Source organism: Brienomyrus brachyistius, chromosome 1 (genome assembly GCF_023856365.1).
Source record: "Brienomyrus brachyistius isolate T26 chromosome 1, BBRACH_0.4, whole genome shotgun sequence".
In the NCBI taxonomy this organism is placed as follows: domain Eukaryota; kingdom Metazoa; phylum Chordata; class Actinopteri; order Osteoglossiformes; family Mormyridae; genus Brienomyrus; species Brienomyrus brachyistius.
In genome coordinates, this window is record NC_064533.1 from 42,719,940 (window position 1) to 42,742,845 (window position 22,906).

The 22,906-nt window shown below is 44.7% G+C and overlaps 1 protein-coding gene across 2 annotated transcripts; it reads right to left on the bottom strand.

Moving 5' to 3' along the window:
- Positions 1–2,391: 2,391 nt before the first annotated feature.
- Positions 2,392–22,696, bottom strand: vps8 (VPS8 subunit of CORVET complex). 2 transcript variants are annotated; one of them, XM_049010495.1, is made up of 46 exons: positions 22,543–22,696; positions 20,006–20,074; positions 19,726–19,856; positions 19,552–19,648; positions 19,436–19,468; positions 19,272–19,326; positions 18,413–18,537; positions 17,880–17,966; positions 17,735–17,802; positions 17,438–17,591; positions 17,200–17,259; positions 16,773–16,880; positions 16,236–16,316; positions 15,917–16,087; positions 15,498–15,572; positions 15,356–15,391; positions 15,174–15,264; positions 15,013–15,059; positions 14,831–14,920; positions 14,441–14,487; positions 13,992–14,214; positions 13,818–13,907; positions 13,671–13,722; positions 13,551–13,593; positions 13,279–13,351; positions 12,174–12,293; positions 11,961–12,032; positions 11,659–11,778; positions 11,512–11,568; positions 11,320–11,402; positions 8,028–8,112; positions 7,766–7,864; positions 7,428–7,517; positions 7,186–7,232; positions 6,817–6,961; positions 6,585–6,674; positions 6,457–6,499; positions 6,111–6,217; positions 5,895–5,976; positions 5,587–5,669; positions 5,140–5,220; positions 4,847–5,016; positions 4,560–4,734; positions 3,839–3,889; positions 3,487–3,567; positions 2,392–3,219 (listed from the first exon to the last, which is right to left on the bottom strand). In XM_049010495.1, the coding sequence occupies exons 1-46, from the start codon at positions 22,597–22,599 to the stop codon at positions 3,094–3,096; spliced, it is 4,170 nt and encodes a 1,389-aa protein (XP_048866452.1). In that variant the 5' UTR covers positions 22,600–22,696; the 3' UTR covers positions 2,392–3,093. The 2 variants fall into 2 exon arrangements, with proteins under 2 accessions (XP_048866452.1, XP_048866461.1); XM_049010504.1 differs by lacking the exons at positions 15,013–15,059; positions 15,174–15,264; positions 15,356–15,391; ... (13 more) ...; positions 20,006–20,074; positions 22,543–22,696 and having other exon boundaries at positions 14,441–14,522; positions 14,831–14,923.
- Between the last annotated feature and the right edge of the window lie 210 nt (positions 22,697–22,906).

The window sequence follows — 22,906 nt, forward strand, 5'->3', positions numbered from 1 at the left end:
GCAGTGGTTAGCACCTCTGGGTTCGAGACTCCGCCTGGGTTACATGTGTGTGGAGTTTGCATGTTCTCCCCATGTCGTCGTGGGGTTTCCTCCGGGTACTCCGGTTTCCCCCCACAGTCCAAAAAAAACATGCTGAGGCTAATTGGAGTTACTAAATTGTGCATGTGTGAGTGAATGGTGTGTGAGTGTGCCCTGTGATGGGCTGGCCCCCGATCCTGGGTTGTTCCCTGCCTCGTGCCCATTGCCTCCAGGATAGGCTCCGGACCCCCCCGACCCAGTAGGATAAGTTGTTTGGAAAATGGATGGATGGATGGATGGATGGTACAGAATGCAGCAACCAGAGTTCTCACAAACACAGAAAAATTTGAATGCATTACACCTGTCTTATCCTCCCTTCTCTAGTTTCCAGTTAAGTCTCGGATTGACTATAAAATACTGCTATTAACTTATAAAGCACTGAATGGCCTTGCACCAGAATACCTTAGTGATCTGCTGACCTTATACAATCCTCTGTGCTTGCTTCGTTCTCAAGACGCAGGATATCTATTAGTACCTAGGGTAGAAAGAGCTACGGCAGGCTGCAGAGCTTTCTCCTATAGAGCTCCTCAGCTGTGGAATGGTCTTCGACCTGATGTGCAGGATTCAGGCTCACTCTCAATATTTAAGTTTAGACTAAAAACACACCTGTTTAGTTTAGCGTATAGGGACACTAGTTATAGCTCTAGCTAACTCCTCACTCCCAGTCAGACCTATAGTGTGAGGTGTAGAGCTGGGTGGGGATCGGTGCCACTAGCTTTAGATAAACTGGACTGTCAGTCTGTCACTTTAGCTTCACACCACCCTGTGGAATTGGAGTGCTGACATTTCAGGGACTCCCCATGCCTGCTTTCCCACTTGCCTCTCCCTCCTACTTATGCTGCCATTGCCATTACCAAGCTCTGAAGTCTTGGTATTATATGTCCCATCACTAGTGAGCAGCCTTTCCCTTAAAGCTTCAAATTTCACTAATACAGATCAGGCAATTTGCTGTCTGCCTTCTAATAAAAACATTTTTAATTTTCCGTGGCTTTAGCTTCTTCGATTTAGCTTCCTGCTGCTCCCTAACTAACCAGGAAGTTTTTGCGGGGGCAATTATACTCAGTTGAGACAGGATGTTTGAGATAGAAGTCCTATAACAGCTAAGTATTCGATGAAGTTCCAAATATCCAAGCATATACCCCATGAAGTTTTCTGACACCTTACCCTAACACACTGTGAGCCAGCGTGTGGTTGTGTGAATGTATGTATGTTTTTATGCATGCATGGGTTTGTGTGTGTGTGCCTGTGTACATAGCTTAGGTTTATTTTTTTTTGCAAAAAAAACTTTTGCAAATGCTGCCAAACTTGGCTACTTAAGCTATATTATATACAGATTAGCACTGAACCTTAAATACTGCAAAAATACTTGTATTTGACAGAATAAATACCATTGAATAGAATAAACCTCTAACAACACAACAAATACAATAACAACTGACCAAAGTAAAGGCTGTGAAGCCAATATGAACAAACTAGGCCCTGGCAGGAACAAAACTGCATACACCCAATCAATGGGCTAACAACACACTATGAAGCAATTTGAAATCACCAAAAAGTACAATATATTTAATTAAATCATTAACTTCCAGCTTGTTTTGGCAAATTCGCAAAAAATTGTCCATGTTCAATTCTTGTGTTACTGCTTTTTTATGCCAAAATCACCAGGTTTTTCTTCCTCGCATGGACCATTGCGTGTCAAAAGGGTGTTAGCACTCTTGTAAGGATAGAAAAAGTTCAGAAAATGTAGCGGAGATACCAATTACAAAGGCAGACACATACACTTTATACAACCCTGGAAACACAACTTTGAATCCCTGCAGGTATTTGCACATATTGGTTTATTTTGCATTTCCAGGTAGATTTTCATCAGCAGTGGTTCCGCAACAAGAAGTATATTGACAATCCCATTCCTTGAGACACCGCTAACTTCCCAGACGGGATGTAATTGGTCAATATCAAGAAACATCACAGGGAGTAGGCAGGAAAATGCCCTTATCAAGTCTAAATTCTTCTTTGAAAATCTGCTCTGCATCACTGACAATGTAAAAATGCTCAATAATGGCCTCCTTAGCTTGAAACCACTCCCACACAAGGGAATGCTAAGTTAAACTGCCCCACTAGGGACACAAGAGTCACTTGTGTACTCTTTGTTCTATGGTGTTTTAATGGAGGTTCATTTGGGATTTTAACAAAAATTTGGGCCAAAACAGCATCATTCACACAAAGACCTCATTGGCACTGCACATATCTACAAACTGTAACTGTAAAACTAGCATGAGCAGGGTTCAAAATGCCAAAAAATGAACCAAAAACTTGCCAGTGACAAAGAATTTATTAAGTTGACATGTAAGTTCTGCTGCTGCTCTGCACAGATCGAGGCATCCTCATCATCTGCAACCTTTTGGCACAGAGTTTGCTTTTAATCGCATGCACAACAGGTAAATGGAATTAGTGGTTAAAGCAGCTGTCCTTGAATTATAGCCTGCACCCCACCTATAACTTCACTCATCACTGCTGCACCATCATAACACTGACTCAAGATGTTTTATGCATTAAAGCCTGTGTGTGACAGGTGATCAAGAATTTCAGAGGCAATGTAACCTCACTGAACTGAAGCATCAAGCTGCTCAAGTAAATTCAACTAAACCTAACAGGTGTTCCTCTGGTATCCCATTATATACAAACCTCAGCGTGACTGAAATGTTTTCTACATTGCACCTGTCCATGGTGCCATCGCTTTTGATGCGGTGGCTCTATAAATCTGCCTGTGCATATCAGTTCTGGATTTCTTTAACTCTGACATCCCCAGGGGCAGAGCAGGAAAAACAAGATTAAGATAATACAGGTTACAGAAATCCAGGACTGGATGGCATAATTTTACAGCTGTCAAAATAAAAACATGAGAGAAAAGATAACCACGATTCATGGATACATCACACCAAAAAAAATACAGGGGGATTAATAAAGGGACTCATTTAAAGATTCTTTTTTATTGACATCCAACAGGGGAGGGAGCTAGTCCTCCACCAGGGGTGGGGGGCAGAGCTGTAGCTGGAAACTCTCACTGTGAAACACACTAGCAGCAGTGAGGTTGGATCTCTCAGCGCCACAGGAACGAGACAGCTCAGTGAGCAGGGCCAGCTGCAAGACAGGAGTGACAGATACAGCATCCCTGGTCAATATGCATGCCAGGCCAGCAGGGGGTACTGTCACCAAAAAAACTGCACATTCACACCCAAGAAGTAAAGGGAGGAGGAGTCAAAGCATCAGCACAATCAGACCCAGCTGAACCAGGCTAGAGATTCTCATTGTGGTAGGTACTGGCATATTTAGAGAAACACTACACAGACAGGAGGCCACTAATCCGAGAGCAGCTATGACCTGGAGATGGGGCACCAGATACTTAACCCTTGAAGGGCCGCGGTAGCTGCAGCGTAATTGGGCCCAGGAGTGGCTCTGCTGGGCATTCAGCGTGGTGTCAGGGTTCACCTGGAACAGAACACAGGCAGCTCTGTTAGCATCAGGAAGACTGAGCTCCGGGACATGGGGACAGCATTCAGCCAAGACAGCCTCGGAGCATCAATCACGACGGAGCATTGAGTGTGCTGTATGAAACCATGCAGGAAATACTGCTCATCAGCCATTCTTTGAGCTGCATGTGTCCTGCAGAGATACATTCTAAAGAAGACAGTATGAACTGGACAATACATTAGACATGAGCATCGCACCAAATGAAGAGTTTACAAGAGGCTATCCTAACCTTCCCATGCAGGTCTTCAGCAGGCAAACAGGTCACAGACATGATCTTCATCTGAAAGGGGAAAGTGAATGAGTTGCCAATCATAAACCACCACGGAGCCACGGAGAGCAGGAAATAGGTCGGGGAGTGAGAAAACAGAGGAAGTCGGGGGAAAAACAGGAAATATGACAGGTAGAGAACAGAAAATGTTCGGGGGGAGAAAATGGAAGAAAAAACTGAAGGCTGGGAAGAGAGAATGTGCAGAGGAGGTGGGAGGGCAGGAAACATGATAGGTAGGAAAAGAAGAATGTGTAGGGGGGCATTGAAGGGGGTAAACTGGACACATGACAGTTAGGGAAGGGATAATGTACAGAGGAGCTGGGGGGAATGGGAAACAACAGATAGGGAAGGGATAATGTGCAGAGGAGCTGGGGGGAATGGGAAACAACAGATAGGGAAGGGATAATGCTTCAGCTTATGACAAGGCAAACAGTGTTTTGGGGGGGTGCAGAGGAAGTGGGGGTGAAAACAGGGGTGTGGGACAGCAGCAGTGAGGCAGACTGTGTGTTTGTTTCACTAGAGTTGTCTCACAAGACACAGATAATACGTGGTTAGTGGTAGGGTTTCTGGGCTGAGTATGAGGAACCAGCTTTCAGGCACTAATTCATACTCAAAGAGTTATTATCATCTGTCCCTAAAACTGAGAGGTCAGCTACATGCGAACGGTAAAGAGGACACTAACCTCTGCAAGTGACGTGTTGTGGGTTTGTGGGTACTCCTGATTGCACCCTGGGCCACAGTTGCCCCCACGCCCCCCTTGACTGGAGGAACATTTGTAGCAGCTCCATGCGAGTTGTTGCTGTGCCAGGGTACAAGCCTTACTCTGCAAACACTGGTAGTGGTACAGGTGACCACAGCTGCAAACACAGAGGACTGGGTCACCAGGCGGTGTTGCACACACAGCAAAACCGCAAAACCTCAGGCCTCTTTTTAGAACAGAAACCTAGTGGACCAGTAGAATCCACTCACCTGAAAACGATGACCTCATCCTTTGCACCGTGCTGCCGCCTGTACTGCTGCAGGCAGATGTTGCAGTGGTCTTGCCGGGGGTGCAGGCCACGGCTGACTACGGTGCGCAGCTGTGACAATGACCAGTGCAGGTCCTGGTTCAGCAGGCTGGTAGTCCTTTCCAGCAGAGTCTGCAGTGTGTAGAGAGCGCAGTTTAGGGACTATACATGCTCATGTACATGGGGGTGCGCACTAAGGGGGGATATGGGGGCATGCTGGAGTATTCAACTGTATTGTGTCAGCACTGGTATCACCCTCTCATAGTTGAAGGTCTCTAGCATTCCCAGGATGAGTCCCTGGATCTCGGCCAGCCTCCCCTTTCCATACACGGGATCCTGCAGCAGAGTGGGGGTTGGGATTCGAGTAGCTGTCAGGATGCAGAAAACTGCCTGCAGAACCTCATGGGGGAGGGGACAGGGCTCAGCGGTTCAAGGGATCCAAGCTGAATTATTTGTCCAAAACTATTTGCGGCGACATCGCACTAACAATCAGTATCCTGATCCGCACAGCCACACACCCTGCTGAAGTCGTTTCTGCCTGTTATCAAGTGGACCAAAGTGTCTGCTAAATAATGCATCACGGAAAGTCCACTGCTGACCCAATAATCCACGTGAAAACAAAGTCCAGGAAGCAGCCAGAGTATCCGTTAAGAGTCCCAACCCCACAGCCTGAAGTCCATTGAAAGCTGGAAGCTCACCCACCTGCAGGATGCGCTGGATTATGGACGGCATTGCGATGAAGCTGGCCATGCTATGAACAACCTTCATGGTTAGCTCCTTCAGGGCTGAGGAAGAGATACTCACATGTGTCAGCCAGCCTTGGAGTTCCTACAGCATATTCACAGACAGGTGTCTGAGCAGAGCTGCATCACTAAGCTGATATAGTTAACATCCCATTTGGAAGCGAAAACCGTGATTGTTTACAATCAGGTCCTGCACAGAAAGGTGTCCTAATCGGCAACATGAGATTGAGCCTACAGGCTGTACTACAGCGGGCAGAAGACACTTACCTACTGAAGCGTGATGTGAGGATGGTCCCCGCAGGCACTTCTGTGGTGACATCATCGCCTCGAGAAGCAGGAACCACAGGGCCTATTCCAAGTTTTACGGAGGTGATCTTATAGTTGGGTTATGAGTAATATATACCTCAATCTGCAGAGACTACATTCATTATACTAAGTCAGCGGTGACCTCCAGTGGTCTGGGGGTTATTTTTGTGTGCAAACCTCTCTCTGCTGCTGGTCGAGGATGCGAGAGCTCCTGTCACACAAAGAGGTAAGATCTTCTAGGGATTGCTCCACCAGCTGCAAAAGACAGTCCGCCTGCAGGTAACCTGAAGGACATGCTGATGTCAGGCATTCTCTGAATGGACACTTCTAACAACCTAAGCCGCTCACTGTCTAACTTGTTGAAGACTCAGACAACAGCTCTCCCCCTGGCTCTCATCCAGCGCAGAGCCCTTTCCCATAAGAGGTCCTGCTGCACATTTTCTAGCCAAACATAGCAGAGACCTGAATTCTTGGGGCAATGAAATTGATCCATGGCATCTCATCAGGCCCCTAAGCTGCTTACCTTCTTCGTCCTGCAACACAGCAGCCAGTTTGTGCTCCAGGGTCTGAAAATGTAAATTAAGAAGTGGTGATTCTGTGGTTCAAAATCATCATAAATATTCTCAGCTGGTGGTAGTTCCCCGTGTTTACCTGCAGTAACACCTGGAAAGCTCCTTGAATGTCACCTTTCCTCTCCAATAGGTAGGCAGTGGCCTCATGAAGATTGTGCTCTCGGCTGATCTGTGAGACAAGCAGCGTGTCTCATGAAGAGAGCGTCATGTGTCAATGCGACAGTGTCAGCGTGGCGTTGCACTGTCCCCACAGTTTGTCAGTGAGAGGAAGGAACTACTGCCCAGTGACTGACAAATCCACTGGCTCACACCTGGATGGCCTCCTCCAGCCGGTAGTCCTCTGAAGTCTTCAGGAAGCTGGTGACCTTCTGGGGACTGAAGCGACACAGGAGCTTTATATGGTGCTCATAGATTTCAGGGCTGAGCTGCAGAAAAGGCTGGGAATGTGGGCGATCTCTGGTGAGGTGTGAGAGAGAGAGAGAGAGAGAGAGAGAGAGAGACACACGCAGCCATTATGAGTCTATCATCTGCTCTGCTAGAGCATTCATCCCACTATCCAACCACACAGGATGCGGAAGCTGCTAAACTGCTCAATGTGAATGTGCTTTCTTATACCGGTATGTGCACAATCAGCAGATTAATGGATAAATCTGAGATGGTGTTGATGGTCAGAATTCTACCTGGGTTCCAGAAGATACATCAGGAACTGGAAGACCAAATAATCGCCCTAAAGGAAATTGAAATATATATAAATGTGACGCATCACCATGAAATGAGTCTTAAGTCGTACTGGTAGAAATACATCCATAAGACTCATTTCGTGGTGATGGGTCACAAATTTCCAAAACAGTCATTATTATCACCTCCATTGAATGAGCACAGGGCCATCATATAACCACACACCCCACCAAGAAATTCTTACCTCTAGTCTGCCAATGATTGCAGTCACCTCTTCAGCAAAGTGCAGGCTCACCAGATCAGCAGCTTTGAGTGGGTCAATAGCTACCAGTTCCTGGGATACAGGGGGGCAGGTAAGGTCAGAAAAGCCCAACAAAGGTAGAAACTAAATTACAAAAAAATGTTCTACAAGTGATTTAATTTACAGGGGTTTTATAAGCTATTAAATCCATTACTAAATACACCAGCAGTGTGTACTGCCAGTAATCCTTGCACAAATGCATACAGAAACACTGCAGTCATGCAATTTCTCTGAGCCTGTGTGTGCGCTGTTCATTTTTGGTTTTCAGGATGCTGTGTCACCTGAATGTGTGCGAGCACTACGTTCCACACCAACTCTCTCTCTTCTGTGCTGTACCCAGGGATGGACAGGATATTGTGGATGTAATTGAAAATCTCCTCCTGGGTTAGAACAGAGAACATCGAACAAAAGTAGGGCCCAATATTCTTGGTTGATGATAGGAATACAGACACTATCAGCAGATTAACGAGACAAGGAGGACAGGGCCTCCACTCCAGACTGCTGTCTCTTGTGAAGATGCTGAGCACTGAGAAAGCAGCACACCTTTCTCATGGGGTCCTTCAGGTAGCAGAAGATGATTTTATCATACAGGTGCTTCTTCTCATACATGAACTCACAGATCTGGTAGCTGGAATGACATAGGTTCAAGGTTCAAGACATTGTCTTAATACGGAACATGTTCTCTTTATAAAACTCTCATATTTGCCTTTTAACCCAATATATACAGTCAAGCCTAGAATTATTCATACCCTTAGCAAATTTTGACTTGCTACTTTTATTCAACCAGCAAGTTTCTTCTTGATTGGAAATGACACAGGTGTCTCCCAGAAGATAATAGGATGATGTATAAGAGGCATCATTGTGGGAAAAAACATTTCTCAGCTTTTATTTACATTTGAACAAAAAGTAGCATGTCCAAAATTATTCATACCCTTCTCAATAATCAATAGAAAAGCCTTTATTGGGTATTACAGCAATCAAACGCTTCCTATAATTGCTGACCAGCTTTTTGCATGTCTCCACTGGTATTTTTGCCCATTCATCTTTAGCGATGAGCTCCAACTCTTTCAGGTTGGAGTGTCTCCTTGCCATAACCCTGATATTTAGCTCCCTCCACAGATTCTCAATGGGATTCAAAGTCAGGACTTTGTTGTAAAAACTGCAAAACGTTAATGTCTTTGTCCGCTCACCATTTCTTCACCACTTTTGCTGCGTGTTTCGGGTCGTTGTCGTGCTGAAATGTCCAGTGGTGCCCAGGGCCAAGTTTCTCTGCAAACTGCCTAATATTGTTGTTTAGAATCTTGATCTATTGCTCTTTTTCATGGTGCCATTTACTATGATTAGGTTCCCTGGTCCATTGGCTTAAAAACACCCCCAAAGCATTAGGTTCCCACCACCATGTTTGACATTGGGGATGGTGTTCTTAGAATTGAAGGCTTATTCTTTTTTGTCCAGATGAGGATTTGCAAAGGTCAAGCGGGCTTTTGTGTGCCTTATCTGGAGAAGTGGCATCCTTCTTGGTCTGCATCCATGGAACCCAGGATTGTACAGTGTCCATTGGACTGTCTGCCTTGGACGTTGCCACCAGCAGAGCCCAGATTCACAAGAATGGCCTTGGTGGTGATCCTTGGATTCTTTTTCACCTCTCTCACTATCCTCCTGGCCAGCACAGGTGTCACTTCTGGCTTCCGACCATGTCCTCTGAGATTTTCCACAGCGCGGAACATCTTGTATTTTTTAATAATACTTTGCACTGTAGTCACTTAAGAACATAAAAACATTTAGATATGGCCTTATAGCCCTTTCTTGACTTGTGAGCAGCCACAATGCGCAGCTGCAGGTCCTCAGAGAGCTCCTTTGTCTTAGCCATGACTGCCCACAAACCAACTGCAGAGAGCTGTTGTTTTTCACCTGTTGAGTTAATTAAAACAGCTGTTCCCAATGAATCAGGGAAATTAGGATGTCTTAGAAGAGCTTGGACTATTTGGAACAGTATAGAACTTTGGATTTTCCCATAGACTGTGATAGTTGGCAAAAGGTATGAATAATGCCATGCCACTTTTTGTTCAAATAAAAGCTGAGAAATATTTTTTTCCTGCATGCTTCTTGTACATCGTCTAATCTTCTGGGAGACACCTGTGTCATTTCCAATCAAGAATAAACTTTCTGGTTGAACAAAAGTAACTAAGTCAACTTTCCAGGGGTATGAATAATTCCGAGCTTGACTGTATGTCACACAGTATGGTATATTTAAGCAATAACATAAGAGGGAGTGTGGTTGTACTCCAATATATTACGGCCGAAATGAGTTTTCTCTGCAGGGTGGCTGGGCACTCCCTTAGAGATAAGCTTGGTCATTAGGGAGGGGCTCAGAGTAGAGCAGCTGCTCCTCCACATCGAGAGGAGTAAGATGAGGTGGCTTGGGAATCTGGTCAGGATGCCTCCTGGACACCTCCCTGGGGAGGGCCCAGGGAAGACATAAGACACGCTGGAGAGACAATGTATCTCGGCTGGCCTGGGAACGCCTCGGGATTCCCCCAGAGGAGATGGACAAAGTGGCCGGGGGGAGGAAAGTCTGGGTTTCCCTGCTTAGACCGCGGCCCCACGGCCCGACCCGGAAAAGCGGTAGGAGATGGATGGATGAATACATTTTGTGAATTATTATATTTTACTGCTGATCTGGGGCACATTTCCCAAAAGCACTGATTAGCAACTTATATTCAATTCAATTAAAAAACGTTATTTGTCCCCGAGGGGCAGTTTGAAAGGCATAGAGGAGCAGCACACACACATAACAGTTGTAACATTTGACACAACAGATGACACACAATAAGACACACAATGAACTATGAACAATAAAAATGACTTTAAATACAGAGGCAATAAGGTGCATGATGTTGAAAGTGAAAAAATGAGAAATTGGGATGTCACTGACAATCACACTGAAACTGGCCTAGGTGCTCTGTGCATGCTCCGCAGTTTCTCCCCTGGGCTTTGACTCAAAAGTAACAGAAGAACCCAGTACACAGAAGAAGCATGGAGCATAGCAGAGGACTGGACGACATGCAATATTAATACCAGCATTGGATGTTATTCACATCCAATTCTTACATCGCTAGTCAGCTAGATTAAGATCAGGTTTTTCTTACTCTTGTTCAGCAACTTTGGTACAGATATTGTACTGCAGGGAGTTTAAACCTTGCAAAAATATTTTTACTCTGTCTTAGGAAAAAAACCTAGTTCTGCAATTTTAATGATTATTCATTTTCATTATTCACTATCTAGTACTTGTTTAAAAAAAAAAACAGATTAAAGTTTACCTCTGCTGCTTCTGCGTGAGCACTGCATGCGTTCTCATTAATAATCATATTCAACACTGCTGTTTAAATCACTCCTCCACTTGTTTCATAAATACCCCAATATTTATTACAACAAAATTGCACAATAAAATTAGAAAAATTTGTAATACAGGCCTTTCATGGTATATTAAGCAAAATACTTCATTTCTTGTTATGCTATCCTAATCTTGTTGTATCTGTTCTTCCAACCAAATTGCAATTAAAGCTTGTGTCACTTCATTTGTACATTACCCGTAGGGGGGGATCACTGACTCAGGGTTAAGTTTAAGTAGTGGTTTTTAGATACACCTGTATCATGGAGTGATATATCTGATATGACATGTCCAAGTGTGGTTAAACACTCACAGAACACCTCGTGTCCAATCATATTTCTTTGTCAGAAGAAAGTTGCTTTACATGATGCATGTCAGCTGCTGGGTCAGGGGTGATCATGTGCAAACAGGGCAAATACAGGCAACATCAGATATGATACTCACAACTCTGCCTTTTCAGCCAAGCTGAGGAGCCTCTGTTCATTAAATTGGACCACCCCCCCAACCTGGAGCAGCTCCAGCAGCACCTTAGGAAGAGAGAGCACACCACCAGCTGAGGGACAAAGGTACCATATTTACAGAGAAACCAGACTGGAGAGCACAAAATGAACAAATACAGGTGCAGAAGGGCATTACTTGTTGTCTTTCTGTATGTCTGGAGTCATCATCAGGACTGCAGAGAAACTCCAAAACCTGCAGAACCAAGTTCAGAGTGTACACAGGTCACACACTGCACACACTCTCACATACACGTGCACACACACACCCCTGCCACTTCTTAACCTGGTCAAAGAGCTTCCTGTTGACAAACAGGGTGTTGTCAGGCTTGGCCAGCTGTCTTGCCAGGAAAGTGAACAGACAGCCCACCTGGGATGGAGTGAAGTCCGAATTCTCCACCATGACCTGAGACACAAACAGATTCACCCTCAGCACAAGTGACAGCGTGTGGAATATTAAGCACTAACAAATCAACAGAGGAGGAGAACCAAGTCTGGCAGAGCACCAACACAGGAAGAAGCACACAAGCAAAAACATCTACTCTGAGTGGGCCAGGAGAAATGGGCCAGAAGATAAGTGTGGAGCACCTTCAGCAGAATGTCCACAATGCGCTGCTGATATTCTAAGGCCTGCTTGTCATTCTTAAAGTCCTCAAAAGTCTATTGGAAGAGAAGAGACAATGAGAAGTAAAGAAAATACAAAAGGCAACAACTGTACTGAGTGCACCCTAGGTGGCTGAATGCAATACTCCACACGACTCACACTCGGACTCATTTCTACTCACTCCAAAAGCATCATACCAAAGCAAGAACATTGAGGAACTCTCGCGTGTCAAAGTGTAGCAGTGTGTGGATGTATGGGTACACCTCCTCCTCCTCAGGGGCTTCGGCTGAGTGTAGGCGGACCAGGAATTCAAACACCTGCAGACACAGCACAGGTAACATGGAATACATAAACACAGACAGCATGTCTTGCAGGAAAACTATAGTGTGTGTAAAATATTCCATCCCATGTGTACCAGGCTCTGGGGTTCCTGACATTCTGCACAGGTACATGAGTGTCACACCTCACTCTGATCAGATCAGACAGACGCACTACCCTCTAAAGCCCAACTTTGTCTGACTTGTCTCAGTGTAATCAGGTTCACTGACCCGCACCTGTTCTTTCATGTGCCATGTGTCATGTGACTGACTTGGACTAAGGCTAAGTGACGTACTTAAATTGCCCCATGACAAATGTTCCACTTGATAAATTTTGCCTACCGGCCCCTGAATTGCTAAAGTTTGAAAAGGATCTGTCAAATACTTTCAGAGTTCATTGTATAAGTCTTTTATAACCTCCCTTTCCTTCCTTTGCTGCCACGTAGCACTGCTACTTCATTTTTGATCAAATTTGCCTCAAAATGAGATCAAGGGTAGATCTTATTCCATATAATGTTTTTCTGAAATAGCAATAAGATCCTCAAGTGCTTTTTGATTTATCACATCCACAAGGATGTTGTCTTCTTTCACTCTTACCTTTACTGCCAGTAAATGGCATTGCTTCCATTCTGGGGCAATTGGTCTGAAAATTGATCAGTTCCAGCTGTTCAGTTTTTTTGAGTTATCTTGCTTATGGGATCAGGTGGTAAAACTGCCCTTTTCTTTGACATCAATATGTGGCATTGCATCTGTTTGGTGTAATCTGTCTCAGAATTTCAACTCTTCAACTTCATCACCCAGACAATGTGTCTGCAAAGTCTGAAAAATAACTCAAAAAGAATTTGACAGATATCTTGGTAACGAGAAAGTGTCTGCAGCACTGGACCATCTCGGGAATACAATTAGTGACATCTCAGTGTGAAATGTTGACCTCAACAGACACATGATTGAATTATAAATGCCTCTGTTAACAGTCAGTGCCTACCTGGTTTTTCACCAGTGGGATTAGGTCTTCTGGAATATCCCCAAGTGGGTAGGCTCGTCCTGCCAAGCAACAACTGGGAGAAAGGGAGACTGATATGAACAATGATGGTCCACACAGGAGGACATACAGGGGTGTGAGTGTCGAGGCAAGAGGATGAAGGTCCATAGAAGTAGATATTGCTGCTCGTGTCCCTAGGTCATCTTGTCATCAGTCCCTCCCAGCATCTACTGCTTAACCATTTACTGAAAGCCCAGAAGCACCATGGGCCTTACCTTATATAAACCAACAGCTTGTTGCCCATTGTTACTTGTTCATCTGTAAGAAAGACAAGGACCCTGAGCTCATTCCCAGAAATGTCAGGATACAAGTGAGATCTCAGCACAGTGGCTTACCTGTGAGAGCCTTGCCCTCTTGTAATGGTTGACCTATCATCTGGAATAGTTTCTGCAGTAGAAGCAGAGAACAGCATGGTCAGCACTGGAGGACACTGAGCACTGGCTCAGCCAGCTTGCCCTACACGCCCTGGTTTTACCTCTTACCTCCATAGGACTGATGTAATCATTCATCCCACTGTTGAAGACGTAGATCATGGCATCATAAAGCTGGTTCTCCCAGCAAGTTTGGACAACCTAGAAATCATGGATCACTCTTTACAGTCATACAAGGAAGTTTGACAACAATGTGATTAAAGACCAAAGCACAATAAAATAAACCTGTTGGATATCCAAGCTAGTGATGTCCATGTGGACCAAGCAATTCTCCACGCTCTCCATCATGCCATTCTCCTGGAAGTGGCTTAGAAGATCCCGCATGATAGGTGCGGTCAGGCAGCCAATACGCTCGCTCAAAATATAGGGCTCCAGGGTCTCCAGGAAGACGCCCCTGGCCACAGAGTTCTCTGCCAGGCGGCTGTAGATCTGGCCAAAGAGTAAGTCCCTGGAGCACAAGTGAAGGAAATGTCAAAAGTGAAATGGAATGCTCCAGAATGCTCCTGAACTTCACATGCAAAACCTTCCTCCCTTATCAACCTAGGAGCCCGGCAGGTGTTTGTATGGCCTTCCCCAGCTCTGACGTTCCCCTCTGAAGCTCATGGTCAAGAATGCACCATGAAGCCACTTTACCATCCACTCATCAAATCACATCTCATGCCAATCATACTTACGTTCTCTGTAGCAACAGGCAGTACTCCACCATGACAGGCACCATGTCCTGTACACAAAAAGGACATACGGACACCGTAATCACTGTGGACACAGTGATTGGACAGAAAAACAGCCAAATACGTATGTATCTGTACACCATCAACATTATTCAAAGGAAGATACAATACAAACGATAGAGACACACTTATGTCAAAGCCTACACCAGCCATCCTGATCAATATAAGCCCAGAGCACCAGGCTGACGCATAGCAGGAGTCGAATACAGCTTCATCTTAGCGAAACTGATATGATATGTGCTTAGAATTTTTAAGCACTTGGATAATAAGCAAAGCAAAAAAAGGAAGGATAAAAGAATTCCCAATGTAAGAACTGCAGCGGACTCGGGGTACCTGGAAGTGCTGCTCCATCACCTGGATCTTGCCCTGTTCAGGACACCTCTTCAAGGAACGCTCTGCATACTGCAGAAGTATTTCCACCATCTTATGGGGAAAAATACACGAGTGAGCAACAAACAGCAGCTGCTTCTGCTGTACAGCTAAAAAATTCAAAACATAAAGATATCATGAAAAACCTTGTCAGCCACCACACTCTTCTTCTTAGATGAATCTCCAAATAATCCTGAAAATGGCAAGAAATACAATAGATCATTATATAAACCACTCAACAGAAGAGGGGGGATTTTCACGCACAGACTCAGAATCTGCACACGGCAGACAGGGAATGGATTCTTACCCACGACGGCTTTGGCAGTGCCCTCATGGAATGACCATGCCAGGGAGAGCGCCTCCACAAACTTCTCCTGCTGTAGCAGGAAATCCACCCTCTGCCAGGAAAGCCAGTGACACAGAAGCTGCTGTTGTCATTCAGGTGGGCTTTTGAGCCATTAAACAGACAGACAGACAAAGGTCACCCACCTCTCGCCAGTTTCTCAGTGTCATCATGTGTACAGACTGAGGGGCAGAAACATCATCAGGTTAGACAAGAGACTGACTATGAAGTGCTAATCAGATGCGCTTTTCAGCAATGCAATCAGGATGGGGGTTTGCTCAGCATTACCTTGGTTCCAAGGTAAAAGACCTGAGTGCCATAGCAACAGACAGACTGGTAACACGCCCTCTCTCCAACCAGGGCCTGGAAAACATATTCAGCACTGCAAATGCCATGTGTGAACATGGAGGAACATGCCGGCAAACATATCAGATAGGTCATGCACAAGCCTAACCCCAAACCCCCCCCCCAAACCCAGTAACCCCCTAACCCTCATCCTCCAAACACCAACTCCCCCAAACCTCCAACCCATAAAACACCAGAATCCCCTGAACTCTCAACCCCCAAACTGGCATGCCCCCAAAACCCCAACTCCCCCAATCCCCCAACCCCACCTCACCCCTATACTTCCTTAACCCCTTAATCCCAAGCAAAGAAGCACATGAACCAACTTCCAGTTTGGACATGAATTACATGACATGGCTCACCAAAGCTTGGCTCACATTACCCCCAGTGGCAAGAGACTTGAAATGGCTGCTGTTGTAAACCAGCTGTACTTCAGACAGGTCCAAATTTTCTAGTTCCACCTGACTGGGCCGGTCGACAACATGGAGCCGCTCCCCACTGTCTAGTAGAACCAGGGTTCGCGAGTTGATCCACTGACAGAGAAACAAGCACAGAGAAAGGACACACCTCTTAGCATGTGTTAGTCTGCCCAGAGGATTTCAGTCCTCTATCCCTAGAGGGCAGTGTGAGAAGATGCAGGCTGCATTTCGCTGCCTTTTCCCAACCGTACTGGCACCTCACCGTTAAACTAATGAGGTCACAGTTCAAGTGCAGCTGTCTCTGTTTGATGACATGGATCGTTCCCAACTCATCCTTCTTTACCTGGTTATAAACACAAAAACCAAGTTAACAAGTAAAAATATGAGTGACATATAGATAATGACCTTTCCCATTCTGATCCTCACAGCCATTGTGATTTACCTTATTTGTTAACTAGGTGTGACAGATTTTATTTAATTGTGTTGCAGGATGTTACCTCAACACTTACTATAAATTTTAACCATTATTAGATGGAAAAACATACATTGATAAAATATTCCCTTTATTTGCCTGGGACAGTCTCCATATCCCCCTGTACCCCTGACCAAGATCAGAGGTTGCAAGTATGGATGGATGGACGGATGGTGAACTGCCAAACTATTACAGACACTTTGTCTGAAATGAGCCTAAACAAGATAAAGGTTCCTGACTCTCTCCCCCTGGCCACGTAGCGCCAAACAGCAACTTAGAAACAGGACTGCAATCTGGAAAGCAGGGTGGCAGACAGTGGGTACATACCAGTAGGAAACTAACAGCTTCCCCTCTGCAAAATGCCAGCATGGGGTTTGACACCTTCTGAACCAGCACAAACTGCCAGGCAAGCTGTGGGACGCAGGCCGGATCGCTCTGCAAAAGGGCACACAAAGCACATGAGATCACATGCACGTGGGCACGTTGGTGGGATCATTTTGTAGGAGGACACAGACAGTGTATGTGATTATAAGCAACATAAAATGTGATCACAAATACACAGGCACTCTGGTGGGATCAATCTCCAGAAGAGCGCACACACACTACATGTAATCGCACACATCACCACAAGCTATCACACACACACACAGCACATGCAACCACATACGATTACACAAACAAAGGTTGGAGGGATCACTCTGCTGATGGGCACATACAACACATACGACCACACACAGACAACCCTTATACGTACCTTCCCATAAGGAAAAGTCATCCACACCTTTAGAGAGGGTTTCAATCCAATTACTAAAATCTGAAAGAGACAATTTAATCTAAAACTTAGATAAACAAGTACATGTTGAGTGTATATCCTGACAAAGAATGTGATTAGTGAATTAACAATGCAAACAATGCAACGCTTATGCACTCGTGTAGGAGAGCAGCAATATGGCCGTATGGGTGCAGTGCTTTCGTGGGAATCAAGGGCACACCTTGGTGAGGGATGCCATGGCCAGCAGTGCATGCTGGGTAATGGGGTGGTCTTTCAGTTCAGGGCTGGCATGGAGAGGCTCCACACAGCACACCTCACCCTTGGAGCCACTGAAGAGGCAGCGTGAATTACAGCTGCGCAGTCCCATGACTCGCCTGCAGCCCCAAGATGAGTGAGAAAAGAACAGAGTAAAGGCATCCCCTGTGAGGATAAGTTCTATAGCATCAGGGAGGCTAGGGAGATACAAAAACAGATCCCTGTGAGAGACGTTGCACAGCATCTCTAGAGCTGGCCTGACCTGAAGGTGAGCTCAAACACAGAGCCACCACTGTCGTTACACACAGCCAGCGTCGGGTCATCTGTAAACTGAGCAAGACAGGGCATCATGAGAGATGTGGCCACTTGTACAGTGCACTGTGTGTCTGGTGGGGGGGGGTTGTTACCTTCACATGCAGGATGGCGGAGCCAGGGGGGTGGGCATCACTTATAGTCCTCAGCAGCTTTCCATTGGCCAGATCCCACATGGTGATCTATCAGGTAACAGACATTCATCATGAGCAACAGGTGGAACAGCAGGGCAGGCAGTGCAAACACTACAAAATCAGATTTGGAGTATTACATGATTAAAGACAAACATCTTGAATTTAAAACATAAAGTAGAAAGCAGCCTGCATAGGACCAGACTACATGGAAAAAAGCTGCCTCACAGCTGCAAACAGATTACCTTAAAGCTGCAGGTCAGTGTTACAGCAGACCCTACTATCTGCTGCAGGGGGCACTGATGTCACACTCAGACCACACTGTGGTTTAAAGTCTAATGTTTATCAAGCACTCCGTCATAAAATGAACCAAATTCCTGAAGGCGTGGTGGCCACGTATGGTGGCAGTTTATATGATACAGCACACACATGTGAACAAGGAGCAAAGGCAAACATGGCTTTGCCAAGCTGTGGTGCTCTTCAGGTGGCATCTTCACCTGTCCTTTGGCGAATCCGCAGAGCAGCCGTGTGCAGTCGTAGTTGATGCTGAGGGCCGACACGGCGCCATACTCCACCCCAGCTGCCACACTGCCGAGGCAGAGCCTCAGGGCCTGAGTCATATCTGGGGAACACAGAGTCCTGAGAGTCACTCCCAAGCACTCACACACCCCCCTGACTGCAGGCGCCCCACAAAGGAATGGCTTCCACATGATACAGATATTTAGTGGTTGGCTTTTCTCTGCCAATGCGCATGTCACACACTCTCTAATTATTTTACTTCTATAAGCTTCTATAGAATTTTCCACATTATAAGTAATGAGTTATAAAGAGTAATCCATTCTGCTGTCTATCAAAAAATATTTAAATGAGAAGTAAACTCATAAGCAGTTTTTAAAACTTAACTTGTCACGCTCACAGGCTAAGTCTGAAATCAGTAAATGAGAGTGCATGGTGCTGGGTGGAGGATTGGCATGCACATGGGAACAGACAAGACCAAAATGCTTGCACCTCAAGCACTCCCACAAATGGACAGCAGGGGGCAACAAGCAACAACAGGGGTGGCTCACTGTACCTTTGCCTGTCCATAGCAAGCCAGGGTTGTGCAGAAATAAACAGGCCAAGAAGAGTGGACAGTAAAATACCAAGACAAGGATCCCCACCGTGTTTTCAAACAAAAGAACAGGGAAACTGCCTAGGCATGAGGTGAATTTGGGCAAGAATCTCAATACAGACAGTCCACTTTCAACCAGTGAAACTGATTTTCCAGAAGACAAATCCAGGTTAAATAAATGAAATAAAATCAAAAATTAAATAAATAAATTGTTTTAAAAAACCCAAGATTAAAGTTGTACTTACCATACACAAGGGCTAAACCATGTGAAGTCCCTACAGCAATGACATTGGAAACTGTCTAGAAAAAAACACACATAAACCCAATTTTAAATACCAGGCTCAAAATAAATTTTAATACCACAATAACACAGCACACAAGCTTTGGGGAACAAACACTGATTTCTTACTATGGCTGTTGGCAGTCCAGCATCAACTTTGTCCTATGAGTGAGAAAATAAAAGACACATTAACAAACACAGGAGTTGCAGACTTAAGCCATGTGGTCTGTATGTGTCATGCTTACAGCAGCAGACAGCATCTGGGCGGAGATCCCCTTCAGGATGTTGTGCCGGAGCACAGAACCATGAATGGGTGTACTGCTGTCCAGGGCCCGTCTTCTCCTGCAACACAGACAGCGGGGCTCATCAGCACAGCGACCCAAGCTGCTCCTGAATCTGTGGCTTGAGTGGTTCTATACCGTCGGTGGTGTGATCGGTCACCGCTGTCAGAGCTGGCCAAGGATGTGGTTTCACAGGAGTGTGCATCAATGTTCTCTGCGGTGAGCAAACATGTGTCTTCCAGGACAAATGATTCGTCTTCATCCTCAGGCTAAAAGACACGTTTGGAACTATGATTATGGGCACAGATTTAAATGCCAGCACTGGCAGGGGGATCAGCTTGGCCTCCGAAAAACAGTAAAAAAAAAAATGCAATGCGGCATCTAAAATAGTGATTATTATTTGTGAAGCATCACTTACCTCATTAAGGATGCTCTCCAGAGTGGGGGGAGTATCCACTTGAGGAATGTCAAACTCTTTGTCATCGATCTGCGGTGAGAAAATCACCACAATTTATATTTTGTAATAATTTCCCTATGGATGACTTATCGATGACTTTCATGATGGAACACCATGGAGTGCAGTTTCATGTATTACAATCCAATACAGGCAACTGAGAAAGCCAGTGGCTGAAGGAAGTTAATACAGGTAAGTAATCTAATGTAATGTAATGCGGCACCTCCGGCAGGAATGACTTGTAGTGAACGGACATGTAATACCAAGACTTCGGTTCTCGCCTCTTCAAACTGAAGCCCAGCAACTTGAAACTGGGAGTCGGAGCTTGTTTCGTTTATGCGATATCATGTGACTGATATCATCTGATTCATCCTGAGATGTCACAGGTTTCAAAACTGGTTGGCTCTTCAAAACTTTTAGAAAAGTGAGATTAAACCTTTGGGCATTGTGGGGTTCTTTTGTGGTTGGAAGGATTGGTTGCTACACAGTTTGCATTACTAGACCTTTTGATTTATTATGGAGAGTGGCTCTGGAAATGGCAAGAGGTAATCCTCAAATTTTTGGAAATATTTTGAGTTCATTCACCTTATTGGGAGACATCAATACTGATAAAGCGAAATATGAAATTAGTTCATGATAATAATAATAGTAATGATAATAGTTCATTTTCTTGTTCAATGGGCTAATTCTTGCCAGCCATGGGGGAGGCAGTGTTTCCATTCCCTTGCTGTATATCGCTTTGGATAAATGCATCTGCCAAATGAATAAATGGATGATTATATTCAAATGGTGTATGAATGTGCCCTGCAATAGGCTGGCCCCCATCCTGGGCTGTTCCCTGCCTACTGCCCAGATGCTTCTGGGATAGGCTCCGGACCCCCCGCGACCCAGTAGGATAAACGGTTTGGAAAATGGTTGGGTGGATGATTATATTCGTATTGCACTGGCTAGGTTTGCATTACTCCACACATTAATAACACATCCTCAATGTGCTAAATATCTTCATTCCCTCCGTGAGACTGTCAAGTTTAGGGGTGCAACGATTATTCGACATTGTCGACAAAAATTGACAATAAAAATAGTCGCTGATTAATTTGATTGTCAATAATTGTCGCCAGACGTATCCTTAAACGAATGAGACGTTTTCCTTCCTTTCTACCAGTGCAATACCACCGCTTTCCGATAGAGTACACCAGCACACCACTCTCTGGTGAGATTCGCTCTTGCGCAATAGCAATCAGCGACAGGTAGAAGAATGGCGGCCACAAATAAGGCATCATCGCGTATTAAACGCTCTAAAGTCTGGGAAAATGTCACCCTAGATAAGGCAGAAAAAAAACTTATTTGCAATATTTGCAGAGCGGGCCTTGCCTATCATGTGAGTACTTCAGTAATGCATGAGCATTTGAAGAGGATTCACGTCGGATATCTGGACGAATCGGAATTGGACTCGCCACGGAAAGATATTAGCTTGTAAGCTAAATTGCGGCGTGAATGTACGTTTTATGACAGCAGGCGACTGCACTCATCGAGTCAATACCAAACATGTTGATAATAGGCATGAGACCTCCCTCCGCGGTTGATGGTGAAGGGTTTCAAGAAATTATTCGCCAGTTCAACCCAGAATACATACTCCCATGAAATAGCCTTATGTTGTAACTTGTTACAGAATATTTTCAATGTTTTACTGCTGATAATGTGCCCGTCCTTGGATTACAGAAAAAAGTTCAATTTTTGTTTACATTGTTTGGAAAATGGACAGTTTTATTTATCAGCAGCAAACTGTATTAAAATATGCTTGAGTGAAGTATCTTGTCTTTATTATTTACCACATAATTTAAATAACCTCATGTTAAATATGAAAGCAGGCAACTAAATAGGAGCCGTGTTATAATTATGCAATTTATAATCGATAGTCAAGTATATTTGTAAGCCCTAGTCAAGTTATATCCCAAGGTTTTTATATCCGAATCTTTCAGGCTTAAAAACTACCTTGTAAACAAGTGAAAACGGTCAGCACCTAACTGACAACAATTTAACAGCAATTAAAGAATTCATACCAGATCCATCACAATATTTTATTGTAAATACATATGACTGAAAATACATAAGTAAACCGAAAGGAACATGGTACTTTTTAAAGAATATTTAGCATAACACAATCAGACCTTGCTGTCATACCACCCACATTATTCATTCGATGCAAACGCATACAGATTCCATTCTCAGATTCGAAGCATTGCAGACACCCACTAGGGGCCTCTGTGATTGAAAAAATAGTCTCGAAAACTCGAAACACGTTCCCACGCTTCATGGCGAATGCCTGGAAGCTTCGTGGAGCTTCATCGGCTCATCACTAATGATTGGCAATCTGGCACTAAACGTAAACGCTGGTTTCAACCCAAACGAAACGAACCGTCCAAATTAGGACTTCCTTTCTGACAATGATTATAATCAGCCACTCACATCTCCTTCATAAATCTGTTGCAAAGGTCACTTACTGCGTCAATATCCGCTAAATTCAGTTGCGATGAAGAGGAATCTGGAGAATCCGACATTTCAGAGCCAAATCTGTCAGAATTAGGTAGGTAAACAAGCGAAAGCAGAAAAACTAGAGCGGAGCCTCAGCCATTCCGCGCTCCCGGCGGAAGTGACGCACAGTGCGCGTCATTTTCTTTAAAATAATGCTTTATTAGTACATCAGCTAAATGATACAGAACAGTGGATCAGCACATACAAAAAACAAAAAAACAGAAACGAAATAATGTAGGGGCTTTAGTTACAAAAGCAAGAAATTAAATTGTCTACAAATATTGATGTTATTTATGGCTTTGGAATTATTGCAATAGTAAATGGGAAGTATTG